This window comes from Ovis canadensis, chromosome 2 (assembly GCF_042477335.2).
Source record: "Ovis canadensis isolate MfBH-ARS-UI-01 breed Bighorn chromosome 2, ARS-UI_OviCan_v2, whole genome shotgun sequence".
In the NCBI taxonomy this organism is placed as follows: domain Eukaryota; kingdom Metazoa; phylum Chordata; class Mammalia; order Artiodactyla; family Bovidae; genus Ovis; species Ovis canadensis.
This window is the reverse complement of record NC_091246.1, coordinates 238,187,201-238,202,960: the sequence shown is the minus strand read 5'-3', so window position 1 is coordinate 238,202,960 and position 15,760 is coordinate 238,187,201. Positions and strand designations below refer to the sequence as shown.

The 15,760-nt window shown below is 59.3% G+C and overlaps 1 protein-coding gene across 1 annotated transcript; it reads right to left on the bottom strand.

The window, feature by feature from the left end:
* Positions 1-362: 362 nt before the first annotated feature.
* On the bottom strand, positions 363-14,685 carry ITM2C (integral membrane protein 2C). The gene is made up of 6 exons (XM_069574693.1): positions 14,342-14,685; positions 6,083-6,223; positions 4,041-4,229; positions 2,955-3,065; positions 2,175-2,325; positions 363-1,659 (listed from the first exon to the last, which is right to left on the bottom strand). Exons 1-6 carry the CDS (start codon positions 14,462-14,464, stop codon positions 1,568-1,570), a joined length of 807 nt encoding a protein of 268 aa, XP_069430794.1. The 5' UTR covers positions 14,465-14,685; the 3' UTR covers positions 363-1,567.
* Positions 14,686-15,760: the final 1,075 nt, after the last annotated feature.

Genomic DNA, 15,760 nt, shown 5'->3' with positions numbered 1-15,760 from the left:
GGACAAGCAATAATGATGTCATCTTCCGTGTGGAACTGAACGGATGGTTTATAGGCACTTAAAAAGCAGCTTGACCTTGGGCAAGCTGCATAATCTCCAGGCTTTTTCCTCCTCCCTTGCCTGTAATAGGTGAGTCCACCTGCTTCGGGGGGACGTGAGGACTTGAGGGAGGGAAGAAGGGGACATCTACGTACCTTGGCTGAACCACGGAGCAGGGCCAGATGTCAAGGCCCAGGAGGTTCTCCTGTATGTCCACCTGCACCTCCCAAACCCCAGGGACACTCGCCCAGTCTACAGGGTGGAGGCGCACCCCTCACCCACCACCACCATCACCACCACCACCCACCTCTCCCAAGCCAAAATCAGAAGTCAAAGATGTTTATTGTTCTACAGACACTTCTGAAAAGAGATCTAATTGAGAAAATATACAAAGCACTTCAAGAGTTTTTATCTCCAGAGAGCACCAAAGTCTGACTGGAGGTGTCAGAGCCCTCCTCTTCAGGGCTCGGGCTGAGAACGGTTAGCATATCGAACGATCAGTAAAAACATGCAAAAGTGAGAAGGAAAAGGAAAGTAAACGCTGCATTCCCCCAAGCAGAGGGGGCCGGAATTCCAGAGAGGAGGCAGGGTTCCCAAGTACCAGCTGGCTCTCCCTCCCCTCCCCCCCACCCATGGTTTCCTACAAGAGCTCTACCCCAAGACAGCAGGGAGCCCCCCTCTCTTCCAAGGACTGAGCATCCCTGCTCAGTTCTCAGCTGGCAGGGTCACCCCTGGACAGGAGAAGACACCCCCACTCTGTTGCTCTGTGGCTGTGGCCAGTGGGGACCCCGTGTGTGCTTCTGGGGGCCAGTGCCCCCAGCCCTGGCTCTTTCCTTCTTTGGTTCCACCCGGAGATTGATTGTGCTTGACAGACTTATCTGAACCCCCCACCCCAAACTCCAGGCTCCCACAGGTGGGCTGAAGGCACTGACTGGAGTCCTGGGGACAGCCCCAGGACAGCCACCTTCCCTTGTGCTCTGGGCGGGGTGCGGTGGGGGTCCATCCTTGGGCATGTTCCCTCCATCCTCAGTTCAGGTCTGAGAGCCGCAAAGTAGGGGATGCGTGTGGAGCAAGCAAAAGGCCTTTTAGGCCCTTCCCAGCTGTGCAGACGGTCCTGAACCTCACTCCACACCCTCTCCCCTGACCCCAGCCCTTCGCCAGAACCCCCACATGCCTGGTTCCTTCCGTCCTGTCCTTCCCCTTGGGCCACCAGTGCCGCTGTGGGCCAGGGCCCCAGGGACCTGACCTCAAGATGCTGGTCACAGAAACCATCTTGGGGCATCCCCTCCCTCCCCCACACCCGAGAGGTCAGCAGAGGGGGAGGCCTTGAGAGGTCACAGCTCTGGTACAAGGAGGCAGGCAGGGCTGGAGAGAAACGGGGAGAGAGACATCACATCTACGGGGAAGGCGTCCAAAGTACAAGCTAAGCAGGGTAAGGAGGGCCAGAGAGTGGCCGGAAGAGAAGATGAAAGAGGGTGGGGGCGGGGCCTGAAGGGCAGGGCGGGGCCTGGAGGGCGGGGGCGGGGCTTCACACCACCCCGCAGATGACCGTCTCCACCACGAAGGTGTTCTCAAAGTGGCGGATGGCGTTGCAGTTCTTGGCCTCTCGTTTGTTGATCCCTGGGAGAGAACAGAGAAAGTCTAGTGAGGCCTGTGTCCTGGCCTAGAACTGGCTGGGCCACGAAGGCCACCAGCCTCGGAGTCTGAGCAGGGTCTCAGGACCAGGGGCGGGGAGGCCCAGGAAATGACACCCATTTCACCCAGAGGCAGCATAGTAAAAGGGCATGAGCGCAGTAGCCGGAGAAAGACCTCACAGCTCTGCCACCTTCCTGCTGTGTGGTCTCAGGGCTGTTTGTTGACCTCTCTGTGCCCCCTTTCCTCATCTCTAAAAGGGGCAGCAAGAATAAAAGATGACAAGGATGATGATGATGATGATGACTCACACTGCCTTAGGAGGACAGAGAGTGTAAAGCAGTGCCTGGCATGCAGTAAATGCCCAGTTAACATCAGCTGCTGTTACTGCTGCTGCAGTCCCAGCTCTCGGACAGCTGGTCTCCAGCTCCGGGGCCAGGCTCAGCTGGGCTGTGGTTTGGAGCTCAGGGCAGGGGCCAAGGTGGGTGGAGATGGCCACTCACGCCTCCGGGTGGCCCGGCGCCGCAGGCGGTAGGTGTCCTTCCCACTGCACAGGTGGTAGATGAAGGAGCCCAGGGCCTCCTTGTCGCTGACGTGCTCCGTGACCACCATCTCCTCCTGGATGATGTACGTCTGAGGGAGGTAGGTCCCCCTCTGCAGAGGGAGAGTGGCCCAGCACCAGGTCAGTACTCGGGCCCAACCTCAGGGTCCCCAACGGCCCACAGACCTCCCCCCACCGACATCCTTGTGCTCACTCGAGTCCCCTCAGCACCTGAAATGCCCGGCCAACATGCCCACCCCTCCATCCAGAGACCACATGGCTCACCCTTCTGACGTCCCCGGGCACTTCCTGCATCTGCACTGCCAGTGAGTCGTGTGTGTGTGGGCATGTGCGCATGTGAGTGTGGGCATGTGTGTGTGCTCACACACACGAGTCTGCCCCTCCCCACCCTAGGGGAAGTGCTCCTTCGAGGCAGGGCCCTGGCCTCCTCCCTGCACTGCTGTCAACAGGGCAACATGGGGCATGGCCGTGAATGCTAAGGAAGCTGGTCTCAGTTCTTAAGTGAGGGAGACAGAAGTGGGGGGCTGGAAAGGCAGAAAGGAGACACATTGACTCTGTGTGAGGGAGAAGGGAGCTGGAGCCAGAGGGACTGACTAAGGGTGCTGGGACCAGCTGACAGCAACGCCCAGGCCCCCCATCCCTGCTGGCCCCAGAAATCTCCCTTGTCTCATGGTGGCGGGGGGACAAGGGAGGGACAAGACGCTGCCGGGGTCCCGCTCACCTTCACATTCATGAGGAGCTCCCAGAAGTTGCGGGGGGGCAGTACGATGGTGGTGTTGAGCTCGATGACGTAGCACTTGTCCAGGGAGATGTCATGATAAGCGGTGAGACCCTGAGCAGAAAGAAAAGGCCACATCAGTGTCTGCAGGTGAGGGCTTGGCCCCGGTGGGCTGTGCGAGGTGCGAACCCACGTGCTCCCAGTGATGTACCCTGGATTCCTCAATATCTGGGCGGGGCTCCCTTCTCCCGCTCTCCTTTCCTGCTGCTGCTGCTAAGTCACTTCAGTCGTGTCCGACTCTGTGCGACCCCATAGATGGCAGCCCACTAGGCTCCTCCGTCCCTGGGATTCTCCAGGCAAGAACACTGGAGTGGGTTGCCATTTCCTTCTCCAATGCATGAAAGTGAAAAGGGAAAAGGAAGTCGCTCAGTCGTGTCTGACTCTTAGCGACCCCATGGACTGCAGCCCACCAGGCTCCTCCATCCATGGGATTTTCCAGGCAAGAGTACTGGAGTGGGGTGCCATTGCCTTCTCCATCTCCTTTCCTAGGCTGTGTCTATAGTAGATTCCACTTACTAGATGAAAACACTATCAAATGCTTCAGTTGTGACAAGGATTCTTCTCGGGAGGTTACACAGCTGAGCTCTGAGAATCAGGGTAATGCCCCGACGATGATTCTCATCAAACCCGGTAAGTCCGGCCACCCCTGCTGACCTCCGAGACCCTTAGCGAGATGCTCCGCCCCACCCCCGAGTGCTGCATCTTGAGAAGATGTCAACGTGGAAAGAGCTCATTAAAAGGAACACTGGCGTCGCCCATGAGAGCCAGCGTCTGCAGCTGTCTGGTGGCCCAGGAGAAAATCAACCATGACGAGTTCACAGTCAGTGATAACCGCAAGAACTACATGATAAAGGCGGGGTCTCTAAACCCCCGATGGACCTAAAGCATAGACATCTATCTGTGCCACGGTTTGTACTGCACGGGTATGTACTCCAAGTTTGTACAAACCGTGTGGGCGTTCTCCTTTCACGTCTGTTGGTCCTCTGGGTGCCCACCCGCCACCCCCGCCCCGGCCCTGGCCGGCCTCACCCGCTGAAAGTCGTGGATGATGTCTGCGGGGTCGCCGCCCCCGAACTGGGGCACGGGCACGTTGATGCGCTCGTAGTTCTCCTCGAGGTAGATCTTCACGTCCTCCTCCAGCTCCATGCGAGTGTGGGCCTGGGAGGACAGGGAGTCTTCGTAGAGGACGCCGCAGTGGAAGAAGTTGTCTCGGGCCAGCTGAGCAAGGTGGGGAGCGGGGCGAGAGAGAGAGAGACAACCTGGTCACACAAGGCCCTCCGCGAGGCCCCTGCTGCCTGCCCAACCACTCCCGGCTCGGAAGGCCTGAGGAAGCGGGGAGGGCGGGGCTGGGACGCCCATCTCACAGATGCAGAAACTGAGAAACACGGGAGTCAGGGAGGGTGAGCCGGGTGTGCCAGTTCCTAGGAGGATGATTTCGCTGAGGCTCAGCTTCCTCATCTGTAAAACAAAGTGACCCCTTCTGCTCCCCAAGTCCATGAGTCTATGGCGCTGAAAGGGGATGGGCCAGTGGGAGGACAGATACCGGAGAAAGAGCCTGGAGTGGGGTCGGGGTGCCACCCTCCACTGCCACCAGGGGGTGCCCGCCCACCTTCTTGCAGCCTCTGCAAGGGGCCCTGGAGACCTTGGAGGGCCAGGAAAGGGGAGGGACTGAGAGTCAGCCTTGTTATCAGATGCTGGTGGCAACCCCCCGCCTCCTGCCCCTCCCCAAGCTGTGCTCAACCTCACAAAAGCCCCACCACCTCCCCGGACCTGGGCCTCCTGAGAAACCTTGACAAACGCGGTGTCCCCCGTTTGAAGGGCCCGCTTATCATTCCATCACCAAGGGAAGGGAGGTGGCCGGGTGCGACCGAGGCCTCCTGACTGACTGGTGGCCGCAGGGGGGCCCCCTCTGGCTCCTCCAGGTCATGACAGGCAGACGTCCCTTTCTGTTTCAGCTGCGCTCTCCCAGGAGGGTGAATCATCACACATGAATCATACAGTCCCAGGGGTCCCAGGGCGCAGGCGCAAGGCTGCTCTGAGGTTCCCCATGCCCTGAGAACGAGGCATGAGTTGGGGCCGCAACCAGAGGGGAAGTCCAGGACAGCAGCACAGCTGCAACAGGAAAAGGCCCCAGAAAGCGAAAACCAGGAACCAGGGGGAAAGCAGGTTGTGGGGGAGGAGAGGATGCCGAACAAATGGGGAAGTGGGTGGGTGTGCCAGAGCTGAGGTTTCACGGGGAAAGTCACCCAGCCTGCAAGCTCTTTAGTGAATTCCACCCTAGAGAAACTGGGTGACGAGGAAGTCAAAGCCCAGGGCTTGAGGGTGGGAAGGGTCATAAATGACGGGCAATTCCCAGCCTTTTGGTCACTGAGATTCCCCATGTTGTTATGTTTATGGTCATTGAGCAAACTTTCATTGAACTGCCTTCCCTTCCGAGAACTTGGGGGCCCTGCCTCCCTCCCCAGGCCTGGGCAGATGACAAGGCTGCTGTGACCACAGCCAGGTCTCTGGCCCAGCTTTGTGCCCAGATAGCCTGGGCGAGCAGATGACCAGGTGTGATCGTGGGCGGGGGCCACCCTAACAGGGGGCGGAGGTGACTCTGTAAGCCACCCTCCACCTTTCATGGGTTGTAGCTCAGATGACCAGGCATGGAATGGGAATTCCTTGAAGCATGACCTGCAGGGCACAGGGGGCCAGGCTCTGAGGGCCTGCAGAGTTCTAGTTTCTGCTGCACCCTGAGTTTTTTGTGCTGATGCTCTGGGGTCACCATGGGAAGGGGCTGCCAGCCTCACAGCCCAGATGCTAATCCTGGCTGCCCCATCACGGACTGTAGTCCCAGGAGAGCTGTCAGCTTCACATGTGTCCAAAGAGACAGGTAAGGCCACTCCTCCAGACCCCACGTCAGTCAGAGGATGGCACCCCAGTCCTGTCTCCTGAACCAAGACCAGGGAGGAGGAGGAGGCTGCGAAATCTTCTAGGCTTGTGGGGCACTCCTCCCACCTGGGGGGTGGGGGGTTCACTTCCTCCTCTAAAGGCCACTGTTTCGGCCCACCTTCTTCTGCCCACCTTACCTGAGCCAGGAAGAAGTATCTGTAGATGTAGACGGAGGCAAACACCAGGCCCATGAGCAGCACGACCATGCCCATCGACAGGTAGCACACGCCGCCCACGGAGCCCCCCTTCTTGTAGCGGTGGTAGGGGGGCCGCTCCTCCTGTGGATGGCAGTGCAGGGTCAGCCTCGTGGTCCCACGTCCGCTGGGGATCCCTCCCGCACCCCCATTTCCCAAAGTGAGGCCTCACCCTGCTGGCTGGCAAGGAGCCTGGGGGGCAGAGGCAGAGGAGGGCGATGCTTGGGACACACAGAGCATCATCTGGAAGGAAAGGAAGCATCCCCAGGGCCCCAGCTCTTCCCTCTAAAGAGAAACCAAGCCCCACCTGGAAGCCACATAAAATGACCCACAGGGACTCAGCAAGAGTATTTTGAAGCCCCTATGCCATTAGTCCCCTTCATTATACCAGCTATGATCACAGTAGATTCTTTCAAACTGGGGATGGTGGTGGGGGGGAAGCACAGATGTGACCTTGATGACCATGCCTGGCCTCGGAACCTGTGGGAACCAGGGTGCACCGGGCAGGTTGGGAGCCGCTGCATCGGACCAAGGAGGTTTCCAGTAGCTCACTGGTGGGGACAGGGCTCCAGGAGGCCCCCAGGGTCTGGGCACGTGTGCTTGTCCCCTCTGGCCACCTTGGGCGGAGAGCAGCCTGCTGGGCAGCGATGGAATAACTGGGCACTGGTGTGGAGCAGGCTGTCAGGAGCAGAGCCCGCGGGGTGGAGTCTAGAGGCTTCTGGAAGCCAGGGCCCCTCTGCCGGGACGGAAACGTGGCTGTGGTGGCCAGGGCAGGAGATTCCTGGAAACACCCTCTTTGGGGAGCCAGGCCCTGGCTCGGGACAAGTAGTTACAGGGCTGCCAAGAAATAAACCATCCTGACCCAACTCTGGTCCACACCCGTCTGGGCCAGCGGTTGGAGGTGGGTGTGTAACTCAGAAACCCTGCTCTCCCCAGAGCACTGGACTGAGAGTTTAGTGACTCGGGGCTCTTACTCAGCTGTGTGGCCTGGGCCATCGTCATCTTTATCCACCCCTGCCCTAGCTCAGGCCTCATTCACCCTGGAGACCTCGCGAAGGCCCAGGCCTGGCTCTGCCTCCAGGGTCCACCATTCAACCTTGCCTCTATGGTGTTTGGATGCAGCTGGGTGAGGGTAGGGGCCCTGCCCTACCCTCAACCTCGGGGACCTAAGGCAGAGTTGGGGGTGCAGAGGGGAGGCCCAGAGCCCGGACCCTCTCATTAACTGTCTGCTTAGCACTCTGTGGGCTTCCACTCTTCACCCTGCAGCCAAGGCTGGGAGTGTACACACAGTTCAGGTCGAAGTTGCCCAGGACAGGCCCTTACTCTCAGTGCACACAGGGGGCTCAGCCTGGAAGGGGTGGGGTGCAGGCCTGCTATGCTTGAGGCACAGGGGAGGGTGGGACCGGGGCCTCAGGGAGCAGAAGGGCGTCTCCTGTGGGGCTGTGTGAAGCCTCCTGCCTGGGGCTCTCCCCTCTCCCCACTCCTTTCCTGCAGGAAAGCGAAAGTGAAGTCACTCAGTCATGTCCGACTCTTTGCGACCCCATGGATTGTAGCCTACCAGGCTCCTCAGTCCATGGAATTTTCCAGGCAGTACTGGAGTGGGTTGCCATTTCTTTCTCCAGGGGAATTTTCCCAACCCAGGGATGGAACCCGCATTGCAGGCATAGCAAATGCCTGAAAGACGCACCCCCATCTCTAGGCACACGTATCACCAGGCCAGTGACCCCCACCCCACCCCCCTGCCTCCAGCACCTTGGGATGGAGACAGAGGATGGAGAGGTACCCCGGTCCATCCTGCCCCCCACCACAGGCTGGGCTATCTGCAACCTGGGGCCTCTCCCCATCCTGGCCCTGCTGCGGGGTCCCTGTGATCTGAAGCACCTGGTGAGACCACCTGTCTGGCTGGCCTCTCCCCAGCGCCCGGGGCTCCCTGGCAGCACTGACCACGGTCACTAGTGCCTGTGGCCACTGCCCACAGGACAGCTGCCAGCAGTGGGCGGGAGGCTGCAAGGGCTTTCACTCTCCAATGGGCTCCCAGGATCAGTGCAGGACAGGGTAACCGATGGCCGAGCTCGGCCAGTGACTCACAGGCACAAGCCACCCAAGGGACCCACCATCTTAAGTGGGTCCTCAGGAAAGGTGGGTGACCCAAAAGATAGGCCAGGCACCACACCCCCTGCGAATCCTGCCCTGGCGACACAACATCTGTATTCAGTGAGATGGGTGGGGCTGCAGAAGCCAGAGGTGCCCCCAGCAGGGGCCGCGTGCCCGCATAGGGAGCCTCTGACCCTCCGACGGTCCTCCTGTGAAATGTGAACAGACTCGTTCTGACAGGGTTTTGTCGGGATTAAAGGAGACACAGGCCCTGAAAGCCCTTTGTAAAGGATCAAGTGTTAGATAAAAATAGCAGGTCTTTATCAGATAAACCATTCCTTTTTAGGGCCACCACCGCAGCCACCTGTCGAGGCTGCACTGTGGCCATGCTTTGCTCCAGAGAAGCAAAAGCGAGCCTGTGAGAATTGCTTTAAAAAAAAAAAAAACAAAACAGAAAACAACCCAACAACAACAAAAAAGTCAGTGGTTATAAAGCAAGAGCTGAGGGGGCCTGTCCATAACTGAAGTTCAGGAACAAGGTGAGGCCTACCAGTTTTACAGCCGCCTTTCAGCTCCTGGCTGGGGCAGGTGCCTGGGGGAGGGGCTGGGCAGGGCACGGAGGTGGGGAGAGGGGTCACTAAGGATGGCAACGGAGGAGGGGCCCCAGAGCAAAGTGAGGCCAGGCTAGTGTGGCCAAGAAGGACAGTCTCCAGCCGGGACCCCTTGATGCCCCACGCCCATGTCCTCATATGTCTCTGTGGGGGTCCCTGTGAAGGCTTGGGACGCCCCCCCCACCTTTCCCAGATGTGAAGTGGACAGTGGTTTCCGATCCTGCTTCCCACGTGGCACAGTGGTAAAGAACCTGCCTGCCAATGCAGGAGACACAAGAGATGCAGGTTTGATCCCTGGGTCGGAAGATCTCTTGGAGCAGGCGATGGCAACCCACTCCAGCATTCTTGCCTGGAGGATCCCACAGACAGAGGAGCCTGATGGGCTGCAGTCCATGGGGTCACAAAGAGTTAGACATGGCTGAGCACACACACACAGCCTGCCCCTACTAACAGTCCTGAGTGCACACCCATGGCTCACGCCCTGCTCCCCCCTACATGACACCCCTCTGCCCTGGCATTCCGGGGGCCAACTCCCCAGGAGCATCGTGGCTAAGCAGCGGCGATTGGGGAGAGCAGACCCACAGGCCACTAGTGTCCTAGCTTCCAGACAGAGGCACCAGGAGGTAAAGCCCCACAGAGGTGGGCCACCCTCCGAGGCCTGTGGGGAGCCTGGGCCGGAACCTAGGATCCTACCTGCTCAATGCACCCAGGATGTCGGCCGAGGGGGATCCTTCCTGAAGTCGCCACCACCCCCCGCCCCCCAAGCTGCTTCACCTGTCATGCTGGAGCCCCAGGAGAATGCCCGCCCTCATATGGAGCAGTTACCCCCCAGCCAGGCATTTGGGGGTCTTCCAGAAAGCAGGAAAAGACAGTTTCCACGGCAGCCGGGCGTCCCAGGCAACAGGCCTCACTGTGTGCTTGTGTGGAGCATGTGGGCCATGTGTCTGGGACCCAGGAGGGACCCAGGCCTCGGCCGGCCTGTCTCACGGAGCCTGCGGTAGTGTTCACTAAATGATTTGGCAAAGCCAGGCCCTCAAGAGTCTGGGGAACTCAGCCAACTGAAGCATTAACTCAGAAGACTCCTCCCCACCAACCCCCCGCCCCAGGGCTCATGGAGAGAGCTCCCAGTGACTTTCCCTCAGTAACAATGTTCAGAATAGCTGCAAGCAGATGAAACTCCAGTTGCAGGCTGCTCGGAGGAGGGTGGCAGGGGAGCCAGAATTGCACCCACTGCAGGCCCAGGCCTACGGCCGTGGCCAGAGTCCCCACCCTCACCTTCCCAGTACCATTCCTTCTTCCTGAGCATCTTTCTTTCCCAGGCTGCAGACCACAGAGACGAGGCCACCAGTGAGAGAGACACTGTGTGTGTGGGTGAGGTAAACAGAAGCCTCGCAGGGGTAAGGGGGCTGGGCCTCCTCGCAGAGCTGTGCTCAGCAGTGCAGACATCAGCGGGGTGAATGCTGAGGACTAGTCGTGAACCCTCCATCAGTGAAACCCAGGGTGGCCCAGGGACCCACTGCTGCCCCAGGAAGGATGTGGGCCGGAGAACACTCCCCACAGCCCTCTGCTCTGCTCAATTGCTCTCCTGTTCTGCTCCTGACAGGCAAGGGGAGACCCCAGAGAACAAAGGCCGAGGAAGACAGATGCAGAGCTGGCAGGGCATTCCTGGGGTCAACGGTTCACCAGGCGCTGGCTGTGCTCCACTGGTCTCACCAGAAACATTTTTTTTCTTTCTGGTGAGAGAAACTCATCCTCCGTGGCAATTTGCTGACAGCCTGGAAACATGCAAGGACCGACGGGCTGAGGGGAGCCCGAAGAAGAGAGGGAAAGGGAGAGAAAGCAGAAAAAAGCCACCGCGAAACACGCAAGGACCAATGGGCTGAGGGGAGCCCGAAGGAGAGAGGGAAAGGGAGAGAAAGCAGAAAAAAGCCACCGCGGCCCAAGCCCAGACACCAGAGCCCCTCAGCAAAGGCCCTGGGCCTGGGGGTGGGGGGCAGGACCCCCAACCACGGAGGTCCTCTTAGCCCAGCCCATGGGGCCGGTGGGTGGGGAGGGGGCCCTGGGACCCGAGGATGCGGAGCCTTGCTCCACCCTCTGGGCTGGTTAGGGGACCCTCCCCCCACCCCCCCACCACTGCCGGAGACCCAGCTCCCTCCTGCCAAGGACCTGAGGCAGGGAGGTGGAAAGTGAAATCTGATCCCCAGGTATGTGGGCTGGGGGAGGGGGTGACATTAATCAAAGGCCAAAGCCAAGGAGAAAATTACAGCACTGAGATGACTGTATTGACCTCACTTCTCTCCTCTTGGAGGCCCCCAGCCCAATCGTTTGAGTCTGTACATGCCCACACCTGGCTCTGTGCGTGTGCGTGTGTGTAACACATGGGTGAGCAAAGACAGAGGCAGTTGGTGGGGAGAGGAGAACTGGGCTGAGAGGCATAGGGCTGGCCAGAGGGTGCTAAGAGGGGTGCTTCCGGTCCAGCCCACTTTCTGAGCTGGCTTGTGGCCAGCTGCCCATCAGTGCAGGCAACTCATTATCTCAGAGGCAAGCACCACGTGGGGAGGGTGGGCAGCTATCTGGGCCCCCACCCCCATCCCTTCCCAGGGCCCCACGGAGGAGCTTCCTTCCAGCAGCAGGTCTGGGGACAAAATCCTCCTTGTTTCACTTTTCTGCAGAGAAGCAGAGGGAGGCCCACAGTGAGGATGCTGCTACCCCTAGCCTGGCCCCGGGGGCCTGCACTCAGGTTGACATTTTACTGTGACAGCTTAGAGGGTGGCTTCATGGGGGAGAGGCACTCAGGAATGCCTCTGTTCATCAGTTGGTCCTTCCAAGGCTTTAAGTCTTATTTTTGATTCAGTTCAATGACCAGGGATGGTTCCAGGGTCACCCCCAGCCGGAAGAGACCTTCTAATAAGCTTTCCTCTGACAGCCCATGTGGTTCAGACAGTAAAGGATCTGCCTGCAATGCGGGACACCTAGGTTAGATCCCTGGGTGAGGAAGATCCCCTGGAGAAGGGAATGGCAACCTACTCCAGTATTCTTGCCTGGGAAATCCCATGGACAGAGGAGCCTGGCGGGCTAGAGTCCATGGGGTTGCAAAGAATCAGACTGAACGAAGAACACTCACTCTAATAGACTGAGCAACTAACACTTCCACATTCTGACAACCCATCAGCACGGGACCAACCCAAATGCCCTGTTTTGGTGAAGCAGTCTCCGCTCATGCTGTCCTGGGCTACTGTAAATGCTGGGCGCCTCCTGAACTTACTGGTGAGGTGGGGGGTCATGCGGGGGGAGGGGGTGGCCACGGCAGGGGGGCTTGCTCTACATCAGGCACTGGATGTGGGGGCAATGTGCCCACTGGCCGGTTAAGACCACAGGAGGTTCACAGAAGTGAACTCTCTTCCCAAGGCTCCAATTCCATCAGGGGACTGGCAGGGCCAACGTGCAACACCCGAAAGCCTCCCCTGAGCCCTCAGGGCTGAGGAGCTGTGAAAGTTTATTCATAAGCAGATCTGATGTAAAGATGCTGGGATATTAATCCTCCTCCTGGGGCCCAATGGCTCCCCCTTGCCAGTTAAGAGTGAGGGGGACCCTGCCCAACTAACAAGGTTTGCCGGGGGTGGCAAGCACACTCAGCAGGCTTGAGGCCACTGCAAACAGCCCCCAGGGAAGAAGATGTTGATATTTCCATTTCATGCTGGGTGAGGGGGAAGAGAGGACGCTGGACTTGGGAGCCAGAAGCTGGATGTCAGATACTGCCGAGGCGATGCTGGCATCCGCCATCCCTCCCGACACCACGAGCAGGCTGCCACTGGACAATGTGCGGCTCCTGCGAAATCCGGCAGACCTTCTGATGGAGTTTGAATTGCATCCATCCACTGTCTGGCTGATCCTCCCTCCTGCCTGAGTCTTGTAGCTCTGGGCGTCAGGGTAGTTTTCCAGGCCTCAGCTGGGTACCTGGCTCTGGGAGAAGCAGCTGGGAGAAGAAAGGGGTGAGCGTCCTGCACTCTCTGGGGGCAGAGGGGGAGGAAGGAGGTTTAAAGAGCCTCTTGCAAACTTTAAAAGCTGCAGGCCAAGCCTTCAAATAGGAAATGTCCCCTTCCCATCCAAGCATCAGAAGAAGATGGAGCTGCTCTGATCCGGGCTGCAGAGCAAACCCCCCAACCCAGCCTGGGTGTTACTGATGCCGCAGTGACCACGCCAGGGCAGGGGAGCTCGCCAAGGCTCTTCCTGGAATTCAGCACTCAGGGAATCTTCACTTGGGTGTGTGACACCCACCTCTGACCACCCTCTCCTGTGTCCCCTTCTCCCAGGGCACAGGTCATTCTGCAGCACCCGGCTTTCCATACCCCAGCAAGATTTAGCTGGAGCCATCAATTTGGGGAGGGGCCTTGGCGCTGAGGAAGACATCCCAGTAGCCAGCAACTGGACGGGGACGGGCGGCGTAGACACCTTTGCCGGGGCCACTCCAGAGCCAGACTGAACCAAGCTCTCCCTCCCCTCCTCGCCCGCCACGCGTCCGGCCCCTCTGGGCCCTCCCCTGGTCGGACTCCTCGCAGCTCAGACAGTTTTCCACCGGCGGAAATGCCTCCTCTACCCCAGGCCGGAGGGAAAGGGGAGGAGGGGAGCTGGCGGGGGCGGGGTGCACCGAGGTCCGCCCCCACAAAGCGCAGCCTCCGGGATAGAGGGCACCGGGGCACCGCGGGCTGGACGGGGTAGCCCAGAGGTCCAGGGAGGCGGGAGAGGAAGGAAGAGGAGGGCAGGGAGGCCCAGGCGGCCTGGGGTAGGGTGGGATCAGGGCATCCAACCTCGCAACCCCGAATCTCGAATCCCGGACGTGCGGCCAGGAGAGTTCTGGTTTATTTTCATTTCATGTCTCATCACTTTCTGATCCACTAATTCAGGTGCGGACTAACAGCACATCCCTCGCCCCCCGTCACCCCACCCCCAGCAGTCTCCCGTTTGGGACGAAATCCACAGTCCCTCCCCCTTCGTTGGCACAAGACGCCTCATCTCCTTTATTCACCACCAATCACAACCCACCACCCTACTTTGGGGAAAACAATGTTCAACTCTCCTCCCATCCCCCACCTGGGACTCGACCCGCGGCCCCTCCTCCCTGATTGGAACCAGACGCCTATACCCCACCCCCCCACCATTCCTCGAACTTCTTCCGACCAGCCCCCTCCCCTCTTTGGGGACCAGGCGCCTAGGGCCCCCCTCCACTTTTGGAAGAGACCTGGAGCTCTTCCCCACCTGGGACAGCGACCGGATCCCCTCCGATTCTTCAGACTTAACGCTTTCGGCTGCAGCTGAAGGTCGGGACCCAAGCCCCCTCCCCACTTCCGGATGGGAAGATCCATCCCGGACTCCCAGCAACCCCCCACTCCGCTTTAGACCCCGGGGTCCCGATGCACCTCGGGCAGTCGCCGGAGGCGGCCGGGCGAGCTTCGGTTCCCCGCACCCCCGGCCGCCGGAGATCCCCGGCCCTTCTCACCCGAGCCGGCGTCAGCAGGATCTCAGCGGCCGGGGCGGGCGCTGGGGCCGAGGCCGAGGCCGAAGCCTTGGCCTTGTCGCCCTTGATGCCGGCCACCGCCGGCTGGAAGCTTATCTTCACCATGGCTGCGCCGGCCCGAGCGTCCGCCCTGTAGCCTCCGCCCGAGCAAAAGCCACTCGGTGCAGCCTCTCTCAGTGGCACAACCGCTCGGCTCTCCGCAGGCACCGGAAGTTTGGATCTCTTTCGGGTCCTTTTCTCTAACCCCACCCCCAGCCCTCTCCGCCCCCCGCCCGCCGCCACCCCGCCGAGGGAGGGCCTTGGCGCCAGCCGCGCCTGCGCCCCCTTCCCGCGGTCGGGGCTAGCAGTGACCCCTGCCGGGCGCGCTGATCCAACTTGGGAACGTCTGAGGTTCCCGCAACCACTCACTCACTTAGTCCGTCCATCCATCCATCCATCCATCCATGCATCCATCCACGCATTCATCCATTTGTCCAATCAGGCATGGACTCTGTCCCCCTCCGCCGCAGCCTTATCCCTTCCAGCTGCTTCTCCAAGACCAGCATCCTCAGAATACAGTCTTTGTTGAATCCGTGTTTGCCGGGCAAAGGCATCTTCTAGACAAGTTTCCCATCCCCTTTACCCCACTTCCTATCCTCTTCTTCGGAAATGCTGGAGCCCCCGGTGTACCTATTCCCACCGCTCCCTCCTCCCATTTCCTCTTCCAAGGTGTCCTGGGCCCTGCGAGGAGGTGCCAGGTGCCTAACTGTTTGCCTTCGTCCTGCCTCTTGCACCCATCTACATCTCCTTCATTCTCCATCATTCTTTTCCCTTCATCCTTAGTCCCGGCAGAATCTTCCTGACGGCCCCTGGAGTTGAATGCGAAGGACCAGGCGAGTAGAGAAATGAAGACAGCCGCTGTTCTGTAACTCTCTCGGTTACCTGCAGTAAGGGTCCTGTGGGCCATTTCTCAACCACCCAGGGGGATTCTGGCAAGTGTGACGGAAAGATCCGCAGGACAGGGTATCTAGAGGCTCATTCCTCATCTTGGGATGGCTTTGGGATGCTCACCACGCCCTCCTCCGTGACTCCTCCCACTCTCCGGTGGACCCTGCGGAGCAGCCAGAATTGGCCCCAGGGGAAGGTGTCCTGGAATCAACCCCTGCAACCGTTCATTTAGAAACTAAAATTCCAAATGTGAATTTTTACGTGTTTTACCTCTTTCTCCAAATTGAACCGTTGTGCGCTGTTCTTAAAATTGATCTGGTTTATTACAATGTAAAGCACTGGTCGTTTACAGCTTACCATCATAATTAAGCCCTAGAAGGTCAGTGGACCACTGCTGCAAATGCAGTAGTCTCAGAAAAGTGTCTACCACCACCCTCAGAGTTCTATCAGCTCCCCAGAGCTTATCCATTTTAT

Bases quoted from the DNA above. Each gene is read 5' to 3' on its own strand.
- ITM2C (XM_069574693.1), bottom strand. From the start codon at position 14,464: ATGGTGAAGATAAGCTTCCAGCCGGCGGTGGCCGGCATCAAGGGCGAC. The intron at 6,224-14,341 runs GTGAGAAGGGCC...TGCCATCCACAG, and splicing joins TCCTGCTGACGCCGGCTCGG to GAGGAGCGGCCCCCCTACCA. The intron at 3,066-4,040 runs GTGAGGCCGGCC...CTTTCTGCTCAG, and splicing joins TCATCCACGACTTTCAGCGG to GGTCTCACCGCTTATCATGA.